A 23,978-nucleotide genomic window follows, 5' to 3' on the forward strand; every position below is an offset into this window, starting at 1 on the left:
TCCAAACCACCACCATTCTAATGGTAACAAGGAAGCACAAGCAAGGACAAGTAGCAGAGGAAACACATCCGGTACAAAGCATGCCAGGATGTGACAGAAGCTGATTTGCCTTCTACTCTTTGAAGTGTGCTGGCCTATACATGGCAAACACTTAACAAACTACAGGTTTTGTATGCAAGGACAAAATCTGGAAAGCATATTAGCATACCCTATACTCACAAATCCCAATCCCTTCCCTTAATTCTGACTGCAAAAAACAAGAAAGAGTAAAGCTTAAGCTAAAGCATTGTTTGCTTTAACAGTTTAAAAAAAAACCATAGACTACACCAGACAATCTCAGATAATCAGGGCAAATGCTGTTGCAAGGACAACAGTTGCCAACACTGAATCAGGGCAAAAACATACTCATTTTTCAGGGAAGAAAAGGACTGATTGAACCTCACATAGTACATTCTGTACAAACGTCTGTGTCTTTAACATTGAATATACACTTCCAGGATTTCCACTATACCCGGTAGACCTAATCAGAACATGTGCCAAAAAGCTGCATTTATTACCTCGAAAAGCCCAATGAGATTTTTGGGCCTGGAAGTTAGTAAGATCGAAATTTTCGACTCCAAGAATATACAAAGCCAATTTTCTGCTGAGAGTCTGAGTCAGACCACACAAACTTCGAGCACCTTCTTTCAACTGCTCCCCGGAAGCCCAGAAAATGTTAACCATCTAACCAGGTAGCCTGGGACCAGACTACAGAACAAAATACAAAGAATCGGGGGGTACAAATTGCAAAATTCCCACTATTTACTTGGGAGATTTTGGAATTGTAGAAACCATGGGTGTCCCAGCTACGTTGGAAGGCACAGAGCCTGAAGCTGACACAATAGGAGATGAAGTGGTAGACAGTGCATGTCCTTGCGTAGCTACAGCAGGCTGGTGAGTCTGACGGTGCTGTATAAGAATGACCAAGAACCCACAAGGTTGCCAAAGTCAGCAGACTAAAATAAGGTGGCACATCAAAATACAAAAAACATTAGAAGAGACCCAAGAGACTTGCGAAGTAAGGCTGAATCCAATGGCTTTATTTTCACTACCTGTGCACCATTATACATAAGCACAGATCCAGAAACAGTCTGACTTGATGTTGCCACTGCATTGGTTTGAAAGGCCATGTTGGCACGGGACTGAGATCCTCCATCCAAGCCTAACGCTGGAGCAGTTGCTATTCCAGACGAAGTGGCTACAGGGGGCCTGACTTGTGAAGATCCTGTGCTGTTAGTCAGCTGCATTGATTGAACACAGCTAGGTTGCTGCTGATGTGATTGCTGCCGCTGAGAATGTAAATTCTGCTGGGATGCTGACATTGCCCTTGCAATAGGACCCACACTTGGCTTCTGAGAATGCACTCCACCAATCTGTGCTGCACCCTGTTGCTGCTGCAAGCTGCCTGCACCGTTGCCATGTGTTAAATGGGTTGCATTGGCAACGACTGCATTGCCATTTGCAGCCACTGTGGAAAGGTGAGGTGCCTGGGATGCTGCCGCACTATTACCACGACTCAGGTTATACGATCCAGCTGCCATTGGAGAAAAATTCTGACCCGATTTCCATTGAGGTGACGGGACACCTCCGCTGCTGGTCATAATAGGAGATGAAAGAGGAATGCCAGGAGGTGGTGATGCCATACTCAAAGGATTGTTCATGTTACTTCCAAGCTGGAAGGCTATATGCCCAGGCTGCCCGGACAAAGTTGGAGGTACAGGGCTTGGCTGCAATCCACTCTTTCCAGCCTGTGACGGCAGCGGCATGCTCACATTGGAACCTGCCTGCCGTTGTGGAGGTCTGCGTTGCTGGGGCTGTGACTGCTGATTTGAACGACGCTGCTGCTGGTGCGATGACGTCATTGAAGAAATTGTGGGAGATGAGGGCTGCTGTTGTGGAGAGACAGATATTTGAGTCTGCTGCGCTACACTTGATCCTGGAGGTGGAGATGCAGGCTGAACAGAAGATGTAGATGAAGATGTGGGGATTTGGGGTGGCTGCTGTTGAGGAAGTTGTTTACCTGGAATATGTTGAGAAAAACTTTTTTGATGTTGAGCTACAGAAGTGGGTATTTGAGACAAATTTATTGCTAGATTTTCAACAGCTTGAACTTGCATATGGTTTGGCTGCCCTCCAATAGGAGCTTGGGGTACACCAGACAGGTCCTGCCCGGATGTGACTGGCCCCTGAGCTGGGAACGCACGTTGCCCTGGCATGGAATGAGACACCTTTTGTTGTGCAGATAGCTGACCAGGTGACATATTTGATTGGCCCTGTTGTCCTGAAATACTTTGTAATGGCACAGATCCTCTTCCTATTCCCTTGGAGTTCTTTCCCTGCAGCTGCTGTTGTTGCTGTTGCTGTTGTTGTTGCTGCTGCTGCTTGGCTGGTTGGTTTTGAACCTGTGGCTTGGTCTGGTTTTGAACCTGTGCTGATGAAGTTGAAGGTGGGGGCGGTTGTGCTTGCGACAGAGATTGCTGCTGTTGAGGGCTTTGACTGTTACTATTGAGAGAAGAAGCAGAAGGTGACTGTACTGACTGTTGGAGAGTTGATGATGCTAAGACTGCCTGTTGCTGTGGAGGCCCCCTCTGCTGATGTGGCTGTGTTGGTAATGCATGCTGCTGTGATAAGAGGTGAGATTGTTGATGCTGCTGGGACAGCAGATGCGCATGAGGAGACAGAAGATGCTGCTGCTGAGAAATTGGATGAGATTGTGAGGGTTGCAATGACGATTGTAGGGAGTTTGGAGAAAATTGTTGTTGCTGGAGCATCCGTTTTTGATGTTGGTGCTGCAACTGCTGCCGTTCTTTTGCAATGCGCATCATGTTATAAGCCTGCTGCTGGTTTGCACTCAGATTCTGCTGCTGCTGATGTAGATGATTATGTTGCGGTAACTGCTGAGGCTGCTGTTGTGCAGTAAAATTTTGACTTGGTGATGAAACTACAGCATTGGCTAAATTACTGTTCAGATTATTCAAAGCAGCTGCTGCCTGAGGATGACCCTGAACAGCCTGTTGTTGAAGCTCTTGTATAAACATCTGTTGCCCTGACTGCAATCCAAATGCATTCCTTTCTCAAAGCATGGAAAAATAGTGGTATATACAAAAATATAATCACCTTCATAGAAAACTAAAAGAACAAGCAATTACAAAACAAGTCTGAAGGGTCTCACTCGAACCATGGGCATGGCCTCTCTTGGTCTCCCCATCATATTCATGGGACCAGGTGTAGCACCAGGAGTGATAGAACCTGAGCCGGGTAATCCAACTCCAGCAGAGGGGAGTATATTGTTCATGCCAGCAGAGAGATTCGAAACACCAGGTGAGCCCATTCCAGGAAGCCCAGTCCTGGTGGGAAGAGGCATACCTCTGCTTAAACCACACATCATTCCAGCACTGTTTCCTGAAGCCAGCATAGGAACTGCCGCACAATCAGTTGGACTAGGCAAACCCACAAGAGGCAAGCCTGATGTGACAGATAAAGCCTGTGCTTGTAAGCCATGACCGGCTACCATCCTGTTGTAGCGCAACCGCTGTTCCTCTGTAAGTGGCCTCATTGAAGCTGCCATGCGCTGAGCATCCCTATTCAAAAAATTCATTCCAACAAAGGAAGTCAGTAAATGCAAAGTCAAGAAAATGGTCTTTAAAGGAAATTTCAACCCATTGCAGTTTCATTCCACAGCATACACAAGGCATGCAGTCAGACAAAGGATTTGACGTAAAAACAAGCATCACTGAACATGTATGTAACATCTTGCCCATCACATCTTGTCACAGGACATACGGAACAAGTTAAGAGTGATAAAGGTATTGCAAAAGTTCAATGTTTTAGAAGTCCTTTGTGTGTCAAGAAAATCCAATGCAAACCTACCCTTTGAAAAGAGACTTACTCTGTACAAACAGATTTTGACATGGTTGTAAAAACACTGAATGATAAGATATGATAACAGCTCATTTTATGGAGAGTTAGCAAGTGCCACCAAACTCTCAACATGATTGGTAAATCTGATTTCATGGTATATCCCACAAAAACATACAAACTTCGATTAACTACCATGGACACTGGAACAGAACATTTGATGCATACCACCTTGCTATGTTACGTCCAGAAAGAACTTTGAATTTTAATCAGCCATGAAGCACAATTACTAGGCTTTATAATAAGGTCCTAAGTAGAACATACATAAACGTTTTGAATACGATGCTTCAACTCAAGGCAAACAATAGCACATAGTACAATGAAAACCTTAACAATTTGGTAATAGCCTTCCACAAAGAATAACCTGGTGAAAAATGCAGACACAGCCACATGACCAATTTATGTGTTGTCTCTATTTGCTTCACGGTGACTTGCTATGTTGCCCTTTGTTTCAGTTACCAATCAGGATGAAATCCTATATAATACATAATCCATTCACACACATGTATATCCTGAAACATTGATAGTAACAGCAAACAGAAAGTGTAGTTTTTGCGACCACTAACTAATCACTCACAAGTTTAGAAACCATAAACGCTAGCTACTATCATATACACCAACTTCACCAAAATGCACAACTGGAGGTGTTAATATATGTATAGCACATGCTCTCAAACATGCACACATCTCCGCATGTTCACACTATGCATGTATATGAGTGTATATTTATGCAAATTCTGAGTACTAAATGTTTGTCAAGGCTCCAAGCAAGACGGGCAGACTCAGTTAGCTTAAGGATGGCACTCAGGACAAAGGTTGGCCTACAGCATTTCTAATATACCCTGCACTGTGATCTCATTCCGTAATGCCCTCCAATAGGGTTGATAAGCAGCAGGAATGGGCTAAGCTGACCTAAATCACAAAGATCATGTTCAACCTTGCTTTGAGTTCTTTATAGAAAGATGTTATAGTTTAAGGCAATGTGTTTCAATTCACCATGCAGACTATGTTTCACTGTCCCAAAGGTGTTCCTTGCCAACTCACCCCATCAGCAATCATGAAACAAACAAGAAATCATCCAAACTATAGCTTTACATAAAAATAGAACCACCATCAGTAAGTTTGCTTGAAAATCAAACAAAGCTGATAGAGGCCTTACTCATTACAATGTACATATGCTCAGTACCAATAGTAACTTCAAACGTGCATACACTTGTGTTATTGTACTAGAGTAATGTATTGCAGCGATCCAACAAATACAGAAGTAATGCAGTCACAATTGCAGAAACGTCATTCAATAATTAGCATCGAAACAATGATATCAAAGCCCACACAGAAAAAGATCAAACCATATATGTAATTACCTTGTAGCAGCAGCACTTATGGCAGCAGGCGTCATTCCAGGGCTCAATTGCAAACCGTTTGCTCCATGTAAGAAAGACATCCCAGAGGATGCGGGGCGCATTCCTGACCCTGATGCCAGCATACCTGGCATGCCGAGTCCATTCCCATGCGCAGGCTGAAGAGGATAACCATGTGGAACCAAATCCCCAGTTGATGACGACTGCTCACACAATTCTAGTGGCCTTCACATGGAACCAAGACAGTGTTACCCATAATACAAGTAGGTGAAAATTGCAATCGAAGCACACATCTCTCTCTCTCTCTCTCTCTCTCTCTCTCTCTCTCTCTCGTTCAAAGATCGAGGAGACCACATCCCCCTCGCCACCACAGAATCACACAGACCGACAAATGCAGATCCGAGACATTTTCACTGCCATGATCCATAATGGTGCCGGGCTGCACTCCATTGGCTACACAACCTGAGAGCACAGGATCATGAGGGCCTATGGACTGAGCACTTGCACATGGGTTGGAGGTCTTAGCTCCGGTCCTAGCACAAATGTTCAACCAGGAAGTATGGCACGGCTTCACACCTGCTTGGAGCACCACCACTATTGTGCCAATACACAAAGCTGGGGACCCTATGGATACTGGGAATTATCGCACCCTCATGATTGGCCACACTTTGGTCAAGATTTATGGGTCGGTATTAGAGAGGGAGCTCAGTAGTATACAAAGGCTTGAGGACAGCGGGCACTAGGACAAGCACGATTCCAGAGGCAACATTCTACTCTAGATCACATCTTCACTCTGAGGGCTATCATTGAGGAGGCGAGGTCCAAACACCAGAAAGTCTATGTTGGAGATATCATAGTCAAAGAGTGTGTTGGTGTGTAGTACTGGGTGATCTAGAACTAGTCTATGTGTGAGTGCCACGTGTCATCATGGGACTTATCCCATATGCACTAGGTGCTAGTGTGTGAGTGAGTAGCCTTTATAAGGCTTGTACTTCACTTGTCTTGATACACTTGATGAATGAATGAAACCTTCTTCATGTCTTTATTTGAGCATTATTTCCTCACACCCTAACTCTCGCTCTCTCTCTCTCTCTCTCTCTCTCTCTCTCTCTCTCTCATGTCATCATCCTCTCCAACAAACCCTAAACCCTAACTCTGCTCAGCCGCCTCTCCTATGCAGCCTGCCCATTTCCGCCCCTAGCTGCCTCCTTCCCTCAGCCGTTTGCTTCCATTTCTGCCTATCCACAGCCCACCTTCATACGAGACCTTTTGGAGCTTTAGGTGCTGTCATGGCCTTTATAGCTTGCTGGTCGGCAGTTCCTGCAAAAGGCGCATGCACGTGTGGTTCCCAAGGCTGTTTTGGAGCATCACCGAATCTAGGGTTTCTAAGCTGCTGCAGCAGAGCCGACCATCTGTGCACATCACTTGTAGAAGTTTGAGGTCATTGAAGGCATTTCCGAGTGTTTCTGAGCCACTGCTGCATAGCCGCCTTCAATAGAGGCATTTCGGGGCTGTTTCTGGCCTTCCAGCACATCTACATCAGCCAATTCTCTCCTTGAAGACCTGCTGCAGCCGCCTTTGCATTTTGGAGCTGTCTTGCTGAGCCGCTTTACAAAATGTTGAGACCTACCTTCGCACTTGGAGCATCTACAGCTACTGCTTTGTTGATTTCGGACTTCGGACCTGCTGTCGCGCTTTGGAACACCTACACGTCTGCTCCAGCACTTCGAACAGTTATAACGACCTCAACAGCTCCTCTTCTGGTTCAGTTCTACATCTCGGTGCATATTCCTGCTGTGTTTTCATTAGGGTTTGCATTTTAGAGCCTCCGAGGTCGTCAACCAGCTGCTGGAAACATTTATTCACGCATTTCTTCAACCGCCTCGCATTTGTGAACACTGCTGATCCATTTCAAAGCCCTAGGCCAGCCCCTCTACTTGCTGGTTATTCGATTCAGCTTGCTGGCTCTTCATTTCCTGTTGCGAAATCTATTACCGCAGTTTGCTACTATGGAGCCTAGTCCTTGTGGTAAAGATTCATCAGCACCACTTGCATCTAGGGATGAGCAACATGACAAAGCATTGGCGCATCTTGGTGTGAGGTTGGTCAACAAATTGCTTCATCAACTTGACCTCACTACTTCAACTAAGGAGAACCTGGACAAGCTCAAGAATATTTGTGCTACATCTACTGAACCTGAGCAGGAAGCTTCAATTGCTATGTTGCATGATCTATTCCTCTTTGAGGAGGTAGATGATGCTTAGCTCTATGTGTGTTTGTGTTGAGTCAATAAAGGTTCTCAGCTTTGAATTGTCCCTCTAAATTGAATGTATTTGGAGTCAATAAGAGGTACTCTGCCCTAGGTTGTCCCCCATAAATGAATGTATTGTCTTTTACTTTGGTTGATGGTATTGACCACACAGTTCAGAGTAAGGGGAGATGACGAGTGATGGTTTACCCTTGCCGGTCACAAGCTAACTGAGAAGTCACTATCACGCGGGAGGTGTTGGATAGTTGGACTTGCTCTTTGTAATATTGTGGTGGAGGGGGGATTGGTCTACTCTTTGCATGTTGGGTCTCACACTCTTTGCTCTGAAAGGGGGTGTTGAATATATCATAGTCAAACAGTGTGTTTTTTTATTTCACAAAAAGTAGTGCTAGTTATATTACTTGAAAACGAGAGTACAAGAAGGCCTAAAGGCCAGCGGGCTGCAATCACAAAACGGATTCAGCCCGAGGAGTCAAAATGCTAAATAGAAGCCTCTCATGGCATAATCATCGGAGAGTGGACAAACAGCCACGGTGGAAGGGCGTAATGCCACTGAAGACTCTGAGTAGAGTGCTGGAAGAAACAACTCCCGGTGGTCCCAGTCGCGAAGGAAGCATCGTCTCTTTTCCTTCCCTGCCCGGGACTCTCCCTGAATCTGATCCCACTGACCCTTGAGTGTGTGAACGATCGTGCTCCAAATGTATGCTAGGGTCTAGGTAGCAGAAGAAGTCTAAGCTCCTACAGTCTGCGCGCATCTGGAAGTCCAGATATGCCAGCCTGCAATGCTTCCTATGATCTCCCAAACTGGGTACCGAGGCATCGCTCCTGCATCTGTCTCTGTCAGATGCCAAGGGAAGCTGTCCATGTATGCCCAGGTGGCCTGCGTGATGAAAAAGACGGGATCCTGTCTAGAGAACTCATAAGCCAAGTGATGTCCTGTCTCAGTGCTGCACCAGCAAACGGCTCCCCAAGTGATCGGTCCTAGCTCGGGTGTAGCCCTCGCTAAGATCCCCATGACTCCCTTCCAAACCGTCTGCGCATGCGAGCAGCTCCAAAGGCAGTGCTTCAGGGACTCCTCCTCCTGAAAGCACATCTAGCAATGCCCCTCCTACACCATCTGCCTCAGCTAGCTGCCAACTGGTAGCCCCTTGTGTGCCACCATCCAGAGGAAGTAGGAGATCTTCCTCGGCCTCCAGCTAGCCCAAAGAGTCTTCCAGAAAGTGCGAAGAAAGACCAGAGATATCCCCTGGGCATACCACCTATGTGCCTGTGTGGGTAGCCCGCGCTGGAGAGCCCCAAGAGCACGCCTACCCATGCGCGCACTATAAGAAAAGAAGGGGGTAGGGTTCTCTGAGGTCTCCGATGGTGGCCATCGCCACTCTCCTGGGTCCCACTCCACCTCTGTCAAGGAACGGCCCTCCCATATCCAGAGTCTCCAATCCTGGTCCTGCATAATCAGGGGGTCTATATGCCACGTCTTCCCTTGCAACCCTACAATGCGAAGGCGCTGCCAGGGAAGCTGGGGGTCGATCACGGCCACTTTGCTCTATAGGCGGCTATCATCAGTGACGGAGAAGAAGTGTACCGAGGAGTCCGAGAAAAGGCCTGCGACCACCAAAGGAATGCCTCGTGGAGTGAACTGTCCTAGCCACCTCTCATCTCCCGGGAAGAGCTGTCCGGTGACTATGGGAATCCTCCAACCTGCAGGAATGGCAGCATCAATCTCCGCTCGTCGAGCCTGGAGCCCACGTGCCGTACCTACTGCTACTACCAGCTCGCCTGGGCTCAGCTGGCTGTAGACGTCCCTCCAAACCCGGAGCGAGCGCGCGGGCCCACGCGCCCAGAGCGCCCAAGGGATATGGGATCTCTCTCCAAGCTGGCGACCTGTAACATCTGTCACCTAGCTGCTCCAGATCAGGTGCTGTCTGTCTATCTCCTCTCGGCAGCTAGGGGAACTTGGGAGAGGCTGTGTCGCAACTTCCTCCAGACCAAGATGAGGCTACGGAGGAAGGGGGAACGGGGCTGAGTCAAAGGAGCAGAAGTGAAGATCCATCGGATAGAAGGCTGCCAAACACCCCTCTCTGGGGAGTACACGCGCTGAGACCATATAGTAGCAAGAGCTTCCACGTCTGCCCTCCTGGGGTCAGACCGCAGATGACTAACTTGCCAAGAAGTGCCTGACTCTGCAGTTCTGGATCTATGATGCCGAGGCCACCCTCTATCTGGGGGAGAATGACCGTCTGCCAGGCGACCCTGGCTCTGGTGGTGCCGGAACCGTCTGAACCAGACCATAGGAAGTTCTGCACCAGTCTCCTCAGCTGGGCTACACATGATCTCGAGAAACACAAGCAAGAGGCCACATACCAAGCAGTGGCAAGAAGGACCTGGTTGACCACAAGGGCCCTGCCTGCCAAGGAAAGCCGAGCCGTGCTCTAGAAAGCAAGCTTCCGTCGTATGGAGGCTAGGACCGGCAAGAACTGCTGAGCCGGTGTGATGTCCAGGCCTACCTGGAATCCCAGGTAGCGTGTCGTCTGTCCTCTAGGGATCCAACGAAACCCCAGGAAAATACCCCACTGTGAGCTGGCTCCCGGATCCGTAAGAAAACCAACTCACTTATGTCAGTTGATTTTCGCCCCAGCCGCAAGACAGAAAATCTCTAGGGACAGTCTCACTCGCTCCAGTGACTCGACATCATCCTGCACATATAGGGCTGTGTCGTCTGCATACTCGGACTCCAGAAGCTCTGCATCATCTCGAATAGGGAGACGCATCCCGCGAAGACCAGTGGTACGAGCTTGAAGGAAGTGGGTCATGGCCTCCGCCAAAAATAGGAAGAGGTAGGGCGCTAACGGACAGCCCTGATGCATCGAGCGCTCAAGTGTGAATCTCTCCCCCATCCTGCCGCTGATGATAACCCGACTGGAGGCCGACCTGTAAAGGCTAGCAATACCTCTGATCCACTCATCCGGGAAACCAAACCGAGAGAGTGTACCTTCCAAGAAGAACCAGTCTACCCTGTCGTACGCCTTCTCAAAGTCGAGGAGGAGTATGGCAAGGTGCTGGCCACTATGCTGGGCCCATTCCGTCACCTCTGAGAAAGTGAAGATGTTGTCCAAAATGCTGTGATCTTGGACAAAACCAGTCTGGGTGTCATGAATCAAGTCGTGTAGCAGGGGGCGGATGCGGCTACTGATCATCTTGGCGAGGATTTTGTAGGCAGTCGGGAGGAGGGTGATAGGGCGCCACTGTCTGATCTCCTGACGGTCCCCCCCCTTTGGGGATGAGGCAAATCAGGCCTGTCGCAAGGCTCTCTGGCATCTGCCCGCTGGAGAAGATATGCTGGAAGGCTGCGAGCAAAGGCCGGTGGATCTGCTCCCAAAAGGTGGTGAAGAAAGCTCTGGAGAGGCCATCCTCACCTGGGCATTTCTGCCCATCAATAGCGCTCACCGCATCCTGCATCTCCGCCACGGTGAAAGGGGCGAGAAGGGCGTCACTCATGCTGAGCTGCACGAGCCGCGGTGTAGATCTCCACACCTCCTCCCTGCCTGCATAGGCGGCCACGAGGGTCTGGGGGCTCCTGCTAGAACAATGATCTATAGAAATCTGTCGCCAAGTCCCAGACCTCGTCTGGATCTGTCCTGACACTACCATCCTGCGCCCTAAGAGAACGGAGCTGTTCCCCTGCTGACCTCTATCCATGAGTCCTGAAGAACTCTGTGCACATCCTGTCGCCTTTCCTAGCCCAGAAGGACTTGGAAGCATGAAATGAGAACTCTGAGCGACGCTGGGTGATCTCCTCTAGCATGGCTCAGGCCCGAACCTCCTGCTGTCTGAGCTCCTCAGAGCCTGGGGAAGACTGCTGCATCCGCTGAATCGAAGCGAGATCACGTCTGAAACCCCTCTCCCGCGCCCAACACTGCTGCCTAACCTGAATCGCCTCCTGCTGATAGATGAGGCTAGACTCAGCAAGCGCCTGAGCTACCTGTGCTGCCATATCCCTGGTGGGGTCCCAATCCTGCTCCCACAGGTACACTATCTTGCTGTGAACCGCTGCTTTGGAGTAGATGGAGTCTGGGATCCGGCATGAGCGTGGAGGTGAGGAGTGAGAGGCTGAGTCCAGGACTAGGATGACTCGGGCATGGTCTGAGAGTGTCATCCCTGGAACCACTCCTGACTCTCCTCCTCTGCCAAGCGCCCAATCACTGACATAGAAACGGTTCAGCCGCTCCAGAAGTCTGCCTCCCTCCCTCCTGTAACCCCAAGAGAAGTCCAGACTCCCTCACCATCTGCGAAAGGAAGGCTCCCTCCAGCTGTCCCGACCTCCCACTACGAAGAGGAAGGAGCCCCAATCTGCCTGCTCTGCCTGAGCTATACCGAGGAACTCTAGGTCCCGTCCCTGCTGATCCTCTAGGGTCTCAAGGTTGTTGAAGTCCCCTCCTACAATCCAAGAGTCCATCTCTGGCAACAACTCTGTCAAGGACCTCCAAAAAACGGCTCTCCGTCTGAGATCGGTCGGGGCATAGATATTGAGGATGCCGATACGGGATCCCTCAATATGCAAGCCCACCCAAAGCGCACGTCCTGGGATCAGAGTGCCAAAACCACACACATGCTGAACTAGAGAAGCGTCGATGGAGGTACAGACACCCCCGCTCCTCCCCTGCTCGCCAATCGAAGGTTCCCAGTAGGTGTGGGAGCGTCCTGTGAGGACCTTCCCACAAATATTGGCCTGAGAAGCCGAAAGCTTCATACCCTTCCCACCAAGGCTGGCTGGAGCTCCTGTCTGAGCACCATCTTCCTGGGGCCACGGGTTCCTGATGAGTGGAACTCGTTGACGTTCCAAGAGATAATATGTAAATTCATGAGAAGGGAAGGTGGGCCACAAACAGCTGTCTGCTTGCGGTCGATGTTGAAGTGGTCGGAGGATGTCCTGTGTGGAGACGAAGGCGCTTCTGTGAAGGTTTCCAAGGAGAGGCCGGATCATCGGACCCATCCTCTAAAACCTTCAGCAGAGGGGAGAGGCCCTTCGTCCCGTGGTGGTAGGCTCTCTCTAACCAGCTCGACGCCTCTGCCAGGGAAATGCTGTAGAAGCCCGCTACCTCTGAGGTCCTCCATGGGCGGAGCCCTTCCGCGTAGGCCCACTCCAGAGGTGGCCTAATAATGACTAGGAGTCGGAAACGTTTGGCGCTGTGGTGCCATCGCAGACGAACATCACTCTCCTGCCACTGCTGCTGAAGAAGATCCGCTGCTCTACTACCGATCCAGTCCTGCACTTGCTCCTGTGACTGATCTCGTATCGTCTCCCAAACATTCTCATTCGTCCATTGCTCATTCCCTTCACTGGAGATAGTGAAGGAATAGCTAGGACCATCGTGTGGGGCAAGGACGGACACCTTACCCTCCGCCCCCTTGCGGAGGAAGAAGATGCTGATGTCTAGGCATGCAGGGAAGGAGCCAATACCCACTGCATCCAAGTAATCCCAAGGACTTGCTCGATAAAACTCCAATGGAAGCGCTCTAGGAGCAGCCCTTGGGCGTGGGGACGAAGATGAGGAGCCTGAACCAGAGAGAGGGGTGCTAGCCACTTGCGGGGAAGGGCCCCTCCCCTCCGTCGGGCCAGGAGGGATAGGCGGGGGTGAGGTCTGTGCTGGCTTCGGGGCTGCAGGTGGCGCAAGCGGAGGGGGGGTTTCCCTCTGGATCATGCTCGAGGACGAGAGTGGAGTGGAAACCACCGGTGCGGAGGCAGATCCTAGAGGGGGTGGGAGTCGGAGAATCGAGGAGGAGGGGGGAGGGGGAGGAGGGCGGGGTGAAGGATGAGGGGGAGGCTGGCTGATCTTCTCCTTTCCCTTCTCCTTCCCCTTACCGGGCTGCTGATGAGTAGGGACCACCGGGGGGGGGGGGCTCTTGCTGTAGATGGGCAGGTTTTTTGGGGCCTGCTTTGTATCCCTTCCGTTTTCTTTTGACCTCCGTCCAGCGTTCCCCTTCGGGTGGGGATGTCGCTGACTGGTGGGGAGGATCCTGAGTTGCCTGAACGGGGGTCTTCTGAGATTCGGTACCCGTGAAGCGAGGACATGAGCGCGCCTAGTGCCCGAAGCCATGGCATCTCAGACACTGATTTGGGCGACCAGTGACCAGAATGCGCTGCGTCACCACACCTGTGTCTGTCTCGATCTCGAACTCCGAGGGGATGCTCTGTGGATCGAGGACTGCCACTTTGACACGTGGCACCCCTTGGGCTGCCGCCGCATCAACGTAGGTGTCTTGCATAGGCCAACCAAAGTGCGCCCCCAGGTCCTTGATGATCGGGCGAAGCTCGGTTGCGAGACCTGGGAAGATAAGGGTAACTGAATGGCGAGAAATGCGAAAGCGGGCATTGAAGTCCGCTACACTGAAACCCCTGTACCATGGGACCATGAGGATGATCTTCCCACCCACAGAAGTAGGGGATCGCCTGACCATATCGCTCGCAGTCTGTGCTGAGGAGAGCTTGAGCCAGAAGATGCCACGTCCCATGAGTGCAACCTCCTCGATGAAACTGTCCTCGAGGTAGAGGGTGGACTGCAACCAGTCCCTAATGTCTGTTCGTGAAGGGAAGTAGCCAATGACTCTCCCATAAGCGGATGTCTGGGAGAAGTCCGTGGCGGCCTGCTTCACCAAGGAGACCTGGTGCTCTGTCAATGTTACGCGATAGGCTGATGGAGGGGGAGGTCCGTCTGGGCCACTGGTTCCGGGCACGTGGCCGCCATATCGTATTGACTAACTGCGAACGCTCCGAGGCGGGGGAAGGGGAGGGAAACGGAAGAGGCGGGGATGGGGGATTAAGGTGGGGGAGGGAAGAAGGAGGGATGGAGAGGTATGAGGAAGCGGGGGGGAGAGGAGAGGGTGGTGACGAATGGGGGTGGCGGAGGAAGGAGAAGGAGAAAGAGAGGGGGCGGGGGGGGAAGCGCAACGCTGGGGGGTGAGAGGAAGGGGAAGGGGAGGTGTGGCAGTGCCGCACGAGGGGGGTGGGGAGGAGAGGTGAGGAGGGGAGGGAAGGGGGGGGGGCAGCGTGGTGCCTTAGCGGGGAGGGGCAGGAGGGGGCGGGGGGGTTCGTAGCGCCACGTGAGGGGGGGGAGGCGGGTGTGGGGGGGGGGGCCAAATGCGGAGAGGGGAGGAGCGGAGAGGAAAGCGGGAGCGGAGCGAGGGGGGAGCGACGGGCGGGGAGAGGGGGGGTGGAGTGGGGAAGCGGGGTGAGCGGAGTGTGGCGAGGGGGGAGGAGAGGATCGACGGGCGGAGGGGGAGGAGAGGGGGCGGATGGCCACGCGGCAGCGGCAGAGAGGGAGGAGGTAGAGGGGAGGGCCGCGCAACGCGAGGGGGGGGTAGACGGGGAGCGGAGGAGGGAGGGAGTTCGCAGGAGCTTCAAGGACGTCTTGAACTACCAAATACCAATATTGGATAGAGCACAAACACAAGCTAGGTAGTTGTTAAGCATGAACACAGAATTCACTCAAACAGTGTGTTGATGTGTAGTACTAGGTAATCTAGTACTAGTATGTGTGTGTGAGTCTTGTGTGTCAGTAAAAGGTCTCTCCAATGTAAGAGCATCATCCCTTTCCACTATCTCAGAAACATATTGAAGAAATTCAGTCCTCGCATCAGTCATTTGATTTGATGGGGAGCCAGGGGTAGAGAACAATTTCTGGAAGTAATTTTGGCATTCATCTTGGAGATCAGAGAAAGAGTGCGTCCAAGAGCCATCTAGCTTCCTTACCCTTAGACATGAGTTTTTCTTTCAAGTAGCATGCAGGCCCTGGAAGAAGGCTTTTGATGAGCAGCCCTTATCCATGAGGGGCTTCATTCTTGCTCTAATCTGCCATTTGTGCAATTTCCTCTGATCATTATCAGTCAGTTTGATCCGAGCATGTGAAAGGGAATCATTTTCTGATTCAGAGAGAGGCCTTAAATGTGAAAATTCAGTCAATTGTTGTGCTGTCCTTTTTGCCCATTTGACCTCATTCCTCCATTTAGCCATATGCCAGTTTCCATACTCCCTAATGACATTCTGTATACGAGAGACAAAACTGTCCCAAGCATAATCCATGTCCTCCTGGGCATGCAAAGGCAAGGGATGCATTGCAAGTCTGATCATTTGCTGGAAATATTGATGTCGGAGATAAGCCTGATTAACATGCAGCAATCTGCTGGAAAGAGTTGGCAAATCATCCAGTGGCATACCAAGTTGCAGATTTATCCATAATGGGGCATGATCTGACAAGCCCAATGAGAAATCTATGAGGAGATGAGGGCTAAAATCTGCATATTGTTGTGGATAAAACAAATACCATCTGTCAAGCCTTGCCCAGTGTGTTGTAAATGCATTATGATGAAAAGTATATCCAGGCATTGACCCTTGGAGAAGCAGCCATAAATCTTCAGCCTGCACAGAAAGAAGCATGCTATCCCATTTTTGCCTTTCCGATGATAGAATTATCTCTCGGCAGAGGGGAATTATTAAAATCTCCACAGATAAATGCATTAGATCTCCATGGATATTTGCTTAAAGAATCCCATAAAGAAGCCCTCATGGCAGAGGTCTGAGAGGCATAGATTGATGCTAACTCAAGAATATCACCATTGACATTACATTGTATGACCATCCATTTGCCACTGCTATCATTGAAAGCTAACTGAGGCTCCAGCTCACGTCTAACCATTATGCATACACCTGAGTAGGTAGTGGTACCAGCATAATATATATCATAGCCGCCAAAGTAATCATGATGACCAGCCTTAGAGTGTTGATTATGCTCTTGCAAACAAACAATATCTGGCTGCTTTTTATGTACATAATTCCAAAAAAGCCTCCACTTTGAGACATTGCAGAGGCTTTGTACATTGTATGTAAAGCACTTAAGTGTTTGATGCATGAAAGAGATATATACAGAAAAGTATAAGTATGAAACAAGATATCAGAGAGGCAAAGCCTCTACCTGCATGGGCTGCATGCCTTCTTGATCCATGAAAGATATAGCATTCTCCCCTTCTTCAGAATCACATATGGGGATGCCCTTCTTCAAAACCCCCACCCAATTTTGAAGGACAGGAGCTGAAGTGGAAGCCTGTCCTGGTGAGGGAGAAGAAGCATCCCATTGACGAGATTGAAAGGGGCGTTGCTTCAATACAACCACCTTCTTAGGCTGTTGAAACCCATCCCGATCTGTTCCCCCAGATTCCTTTATCTTCTCTTTTCCTTTCCTTTTCCTTTTCCAGCAAGTGATTGCACCTGATTAATTGGTTTAGCATTCTTTGCTCTGTTTCTATTTGTTGCCTTAACTTGCAAATTCTCATTCTTTTCCCGTGTCTGGGGCGGCAAGGCATTAGGAGGGGGTTGATGCAGAACCATTGGGCATTCAGAGGCTAGATGCCCAAACTTGTGGCAGGCAAAGCAAGCTCCTGCAAACACACCCCATTTCAATTCAAAATACTTTTTCCCCAATTGCACACCCTCAACTTCCACTGCAATAGAAGGAGGGGTAGGTGTGTCAGTGTCCCATAGGATGCAGAATCTGTTACGATTTCCCATGGGACGTGAAGGACAAATGACCTGTCCCAAAGAAGCAGCCAGTCCAGGCAATTCTTCATGCATATAATCCAGGAAGTTAACAACCTCAACCCATACAGGACAATGATGTCGTATAAGACTTTGGTAATCCTTATTTGGGGACCAAGGCATAGCATGTACCATCTGCTTCCCATAGAAGAGGGGAGAAAGCTCAAGTAGCCTCTGCTTGCACAAGGCATCTGATAAGTGCACCTCATAAAAGCCTCTAGATGCAAAATAGACACCCTCTACAAAGCATCCTCCAAGGATGGACTTGATCCACTGTGTGCAACATCACTGGCTGCTGGGATTCTTCCTGGAAAGAAAATTATTACCGCGGTTTGAGATAGCTTCCTGAGAGGATTCACGAGGGATGGCAATTTCAATTTGTATGTGACCTCTGGAACTGGTTTGCCCCATTCCAATCGTGACTGCTGAAAGTCATCCTTAAGTGTATCAAACACATATTGAGCTTCCATAGTAAGCTCATCATCTTGTGATGCGGGCTGTGAAGGACGGCGCTTGGCATCTGCGGGTCTTTCTTTTCTAGCATATGTACAGACATCGGAACCTGAAGCCATGATTGAAATATGGCAAGGCAAGAAAGAGCTGTACGGAGAGAAATAGAGTGAAAGATAAACTAGACAGAGAAACTGTACGGAAAAGCACAGGGGAAAAAACCCAAAACTGTACGACAGAGACTGTACGGAAGAGATGGTACGGGATAGACTGTACGGGACAGCAAGGAGACTGTACGGACAAAGATGGACTGCACGGAAATATCAACGGAATTGTACGGAAGAGGTTGGGTTGTACGGGGAAGCTGACGGGCGCTGAAAAGACTGCGTTGTATGGAGGGACTGACAGAAACCGTACGTGCATACGGAAAAACAGAGGTCAGAGAGCTGTACGGGCCTGCGCGCAGATCTGCGCAGAGATGTCGACCCTACCGTAGCTGCTGGTACGGCCGTCCGGAAAAACCGTACGGGCGTACGGACAGAAAATCACTTGCCGCACCTTTGGAAGCATGGCATAATCAAACTTGTGCCCAAAAAACATCTGTGTGACCATATGTCAGATTGGAGGCCTATTACTTTGATGCCTGTAGTTTACAAACTCATTGCCAAAATGATTGTGTATAGGCTTCATGGGATACTGAATGCGGGCCTTCATCCTCATCAGTATGGGTTTGTGCCGCGAAGACAAATCCATGACAATATCTCCAATGCATTGACTGCAATTGAATATGCTAAGTACTCGCATCAAGATGTGCTCATATTGCAGGTAGATATCACTAAGGCATTTGACACTGTTCAATGGGATTTTATCTCTCAAATCATGACAAAGTTGGGCTTTGGTCCCAAGATAGCAAATGCAATTTATTGGCTTTATTCTGGCTCTACTTCTCAGTGCATTCTTGGGGGTCATCTATCTCGGTCATGGAAATTGGGTAGATCAGTTAGACAGGGCTGCCCTCTTAGTGCTCTCTTCTATGCCATTGCGACCCATCCCCTCTTGATATATCTTGATCATCTTACAAACATAGGACAGATGACTGGTCTTAAAATCCCTGGGGCTGCATCTTTTTTGGCACAAGCATATGCTGATGATTCCTTCTTTATGCCACAGAACTCTCCCCGGGAAGTTCACATGCTAATGACCACACTATCATTGTATGGATTAGCAGCGGGATTGCATGTCAACATTGACAAATCTAAATTGCTTCCCCTGAAACAATGTGACTGGCATTCTATTCTCTGGCCAGGTCAGGTAGTGCATTCCAAAGATGTAGTCAGGCATTTGGGGAATCCTATAGGATGGCATATCACCAGGAAGCAGTAGTTAAAATGGATCTTCCAAAGACTTCAACATAAACTGGAATATTGGAAAATTTCTACTTGGCCACTTCATGTCCGGCTCAGAATAGTACAGTCCATTGTAATGTCCTATGTTCAGTTCTTTTTGCCTTTGCTACATTGGTCCTCCAGAGATATTTCAACCTTTATGTCTCAAGCTATGGAGCTGTTATGGAGGACAAAAACTGCTGTGAAAGCATTGAGACTGATGAAGATGGAAATGGTGTGCTCTCCTAGGATGCATGGGGGACTCAATGTTCTCTCATATAAGATATCATGTACTTGCAAGGAAGGCGACTATGCTCCATACTTTTTTCCGTCAACAACAGCCATGGACTTGTATGATAGCATCCATGTGTGTCAACATGAGGACATCTGCTTATGGCCATTGGAATACTGATCATTGGGAGGTTGTCATTGGGAGTTTTGTAGGGAAGATTCCTGGCTGCCCTTTCTCTACTGCTCTGATACTTGACTGGAAACAAGTACTTTCCAAGGTCAAATGGGCTCCTGATAATTGCTCGGGGACAAACTCAATGAGGAAAGAAAGTCTTCATTGGAGTGCCATCTTTGACATTCCACTTGCTTTACAGGAACCTGTTCGGGCATATAATCTCATGAAATTAGATACATCAATGATGTGGTAGATGATCAGGGTTGTCTTATCTTTTCCTCAGGCCACTGCCTCCTATGCATTGGGAATGCATCATAGGTCGATATGGAAGAAAATTGCTGATCTGTTACATCCTCTTCTACCTGTTCCTCCTGTGGCTGACACAGACAGGCTTATGGATTGGCAATTGCAACCCTCTGCTACATGCTCTCATCCTGTTCCTCTGCCTGCTTTGACCTCCATCAAAGCCTACAAGCTTCTTCAGCTTGCTCCATGGATTCAGCAATATGCTAATACTCTGTGGCATATCCGGAAGCCCCTCTCATGGTGGCGGAAGAATCTCCGAATATTATGAAGGTGTAAAATGCCTCTGAAACAAAGACTTTTTCATTGGAGATGCATGACCGGCACATTGTCAGTGGGAATCACACTTGCCAAACGTCACATTGCACCATCCACATGTTTACAGTGTGAGGCTCCTTCAGAGACTGTCCCTCATTTGCTTTGGCACTGCCCGTCTTCTAGGAACCTCCTTGGGAGAATTTCAGATCATCTTCGGCTCCGTTTCCCGAGTCACAGATTTGGGAAACATTTTTGGTTATTTGGCAGATTTATGAGGTCTTTGTCTCAATACTCACTATTTCTCTCATGGGTGAGATATTGGGCTCTTTGGACAATCTGGAATGAGCATAATTTGGCATACTTGGGCCGGCAGATTCACAAGTCATATGAATCTTTCCGAGCCTCATTGCGGCAATCCTTATATGATGCCTGCCATGAGGGTGATCTACATGCTTCTTGCATAGAGCTTTTCTTTTTATGCTTCTGATCTTTGGGATACTCTCCATTTTGGAGACTTCCCATCTTGTAAATTTATGAGAATGCACTGGATGTGTGTGAGTCTTGTGTGAGTGCCACATGTAGGATCGAATGAAAGAGAGAGTGCAGGTAGCAAAGAGTCGCATGAGTCTTAGCCGTCACGTCAACTAGGATAGATGAAAAAGAAGTACAAGGTACTTGTACCTAGACCTAGGACTAAGTGTCCTAGGTGTCACATAGGACTAAGTGTCCTATGTGGCCTAAAAGGCACTTACACTACAAGTGCCTATATTTATGCCTACAAGGCACATACCATGGCCTATAGGGCATCACTAGAACCACCAGGAGATGGCCTACAAACCCCCCTCCATGGGATGGGCTGAAGTACTCTGGAAACGTTTCAGAATACCTGGTATCTTGTCATGGTGGCACATGTTCATCCAAAAGGATATAGCCACTTATGAATGTACAAGGGATGTCAGATCATGTAACAAAGGGAACCAAGTGTAAAGCATGTCGGAAGACTTCGAACTTGGGACGAGGAAGTGCCTTTGTAAACATATCTGCTATGTTGTCCTCTGTGGGAAGATAGGACAACTCTATGTCTCCTACTGACAATCACTCCCGAAGATAATGATAGTGAACTTCAATATGCTTGGTACACGTATGAAACACTAGGTTACGCGCAATGGCCAAAGCACTCTGGCTGTCAGTGTAGACCATAGTGAAGGATGTCTGACATATACTAAGATCTGTAAGTAACTGTCGAAGCCAAACACACTCTACTGTAGCGGTGAAAGCTACCCCTGTACTCAGTCTCACAGCAAGATGTGGCAGCTGTTGGTTGCTTCTTACTAGGCCAAGAGATACATGAATTGCCAAGCAAAAAACAATTGCCGGTATGTGACACTCTGGTGTCGGAACATCCTGCCTAGTCACTATCCGTGTAAGCATGCATGATAAGTGAACCCTGATCACCATAGAAGAGGGCTAAATCCTGAGTGCCTCTGAGATATCTGAAGACTCTCTTCACTGCCTGCCAATGCTGTGAACTGGGCATGTGCAGGAATCTGCTAAGCTGAGATACTGCATACTGTAAGTCAGGTCTGGTGTGACATAACAGAAATGCATCAAACTCCTTTGACATATACTCTCCCCCCTATCTGTGTTGAGGGTGACAAGCTTGCATCCTGATTCATTCTCAACCATATTCAGCCACCTCTGAAAGCATGAGAAAACTTCAGATTTGGCTTTTAAAGGATATACCCAGCAATATCTTGTGAAATCATCAATGAGAGTCATTAAATATTTGTACCCTCCAATGGCATTTGTCCTCATTGGGCCACAGACATCACTGCGCACTAGCTGCAATTTCCTTTGTGAGAGTTTTGGACAATTCTTTTGAAAAGGAAACCGATGCATCTTACCCAAAAGACAACCCTCACACACATGTTTGGAAACTCTGTGAGTTTGAGATACATCATTTGCCATCTGCTGTGAATATAGCTTTGCAAGAGCTCTATAATTGAGATGACCCATTCTCTCATGCCAAAGATGAGTTTCAGCAAGCTGTGAATCTGAAATAGCAAATGCTTCAATAGAAAGTGCAGCTGAGTGATGATCAAGGTGATAAAGCCCCTTTTGCAAAGTGCCAGTGAGAACTATGGCATTGTCATCACGAAGATCATAAACTAGGCATCTGTAGCCATCAAGAATCACTCTGAAACCTGAAGTAGCAATTGCTGAAATTGAGATCAGGTCGACTTCAATTCCAGACACAAAGATAATATATGTTAAAGTGACAAAATGACTTGAAATAGATGTGAGCTGCACATCTCCAATTCCTTTTACAGCATATGAAGCATTATTAGCACATGTGATAGTCCCCCCTCGAGGTGCATCAACGAAAGAGTGAAACAATTGTCTACAAGATGTGACGTGCTTGGAGGCACCACTATCAAAATACCAAGACTGAGCGTCATTAGCAGTAAAGAGTGCATCAGCTTTGGAGGGATCAAATGAGCAATGGACAGCCCATGCCCAATCATCCTGAAGAGCATGTGCATGTTAAGCATCTGCTGTCAATAGCAGGTGGCTTTCTTTTTTTCCGAAGCAATGCGCTTCCTACATTCTGAAATGTCATGTCTAGGCTTGCGACAATAGTTGCATCTTTTCTTCTTTGACTTATCTAGTGTATTTTTTAGATGCATGGGAGGAATTAGGCTTGCCCATAGGCTTGGAAGCCTTGCCTCTTCCTGTCTGCTGTGAAGCAAATGCATGATCAGGAATAATGGCTTGTCTATTAGCTCGACTTTGCTCTTCCTGCAAAAGCAAAGTAACTAGCTGATCAAAAGAATAGTGGTCTGGATTACCCATGGCCACTAATCGAAGGGTTGTAGAAAACCCTTGATATGTATCAAGCAGTCCATTCAATGTGGTACTGACAAGCTGTGAATTTGGCACCACCTCATCAATGTTGGCAAGTTGTTCCATGAGGTCCTTGACCTTTGTCAGGTATGCATCCATAGAGTCACCTTCATTCATACTGACTTCCTGTAATTGCCTTCTCAAATATGCAACACAAGCTTCATTGCGAATCTGATAGAGAGAAGCCAATTTATCCCAAGCATCCTTTGCTGTCCTGCAAGACCGGATGTGTGGAATAATGATTCTCTTGCATGATAAAGCAATACATGAATGTGCATTTGCATCTCTTGCATCCCATCTTGACTGTTCCCGAGTTGGAAGAACAGCAGCAAGAGTGCTAGAGTATGAGGCATCAGGAGAAGTACCCCCTGCAGAGGGACCAACACTAGAGGCAACCACTGTAGCATTGGCCGGCCTCAGATCAACCCCAGAAACAATATTCCACAGATGCTTTGCAACAAGAATATGTTTCATGAGATAAGACCACATCGGATAGGTGGTACCATCCAACTTATCATCTTCACGAAGAACGCCAAATAGATCTTGATTGTTCCCAGCCATAGCAAATGTGATACCCTGAAAGAGACCTGAAAACCCAAAAGCCACAAGGCTATCACTGCAAAGAGCTGGCTGTCCAAAAATGACAGCAAATATCTGCAAATTTCCAACCTAAATCAAAGGGCAAATGCAAATCTGACCCAAATGTGACTATGGCAGGCAATGTTCATTGCAAAAACAGCAAATCTGGCAAAAGCCCCAAATTTAATGAGGGAAATAGGCCAAAAAGAGGGCAAATGCAGAAAAGCCCCATAATTTGCTGAAATTTTTGCAAATGTGACCCAATGTATGATAATCTGACTCAATGTCCTGCAAAAGTGACTCAATGTACTGCAATCGAAAAGAAATTGCAGACCAAAGCCCAAATCTCTAGTGTTCTTGCAAGAAGTTGCAACTAGAAGAGATGAAAGGTATTGAAAGCCCCAAAATTTTGCAAATGTCCTGCAAAAACCAACGCAAGTTCACAGCCAATGCCTAAACAAGTACGAAACCTGATGATAGCTTTGCACGTGTAAAACTGTACAAAACTCCTGGGAAA

General features: G+C 48.3%; 1 protein-coding gene across 7 annotated transcripts in view; it reads right to left on the reverse strand.

Annotated features, from left to right (window-relative positions):
* Window positions 1-226: 226 nt before the first annotated feature.
* The window catches only part of LOC147903789 (chromatin modification-related protein EAF1 B-like), a 96,008-nt gene continuing 72,256 nt past the window's right edge, over window positions 227-23,978 (reverse strand). For 3 of the 7 annotated variants that reach the window (XM_087401293.1, XM_087401286.1, XM_087401247.1), the window contains exons 20-23: window positions 5,322-5,543; window positions 3,212-3,620; window positions 1,092-3,089; window positions 227-948 (exon numbers count right to left, since the gene is read on the reverse strand). In XM_087401293.1, the coding sequence (XP_087257419.1) occupies window positions 802-948; window positions 1,092-3,089; window positions 3,212-3,620; window positions 5,322-5,543 (2,776 nt within the window). In that variant the 3' untranslated portion in view covers window positions 227-801. The remainder of the gene's footprint in view (window positions 949-1,091; window positions 3,090-3,211; window positions 3,621-5,321; window positions 5,544-23,978) is intronic. The other 4 variants (XM_087401278.1, XM_087401254.1, XM_087401260.1 and 1 more) reach the window with 2 other exon arrangements.

This window comes from Dipteris shenzhenensis, chromosome 3, assembly GCF_047967505.1.
Source record: "Dipteris shenzhenensis isolate YYH24624 ecotype China chromosome 3, Dip_SZ_1.0, whole genome shotgun sequence".
NCBI classification, from domain to species: domain Eukaryota; kingdom Viridiplantae; phylum Streptophyta; class Polypodiopsida; order Gleicheniales; family Dipteridaceae; genus Dipteris; species Dipteris shenzhenensis.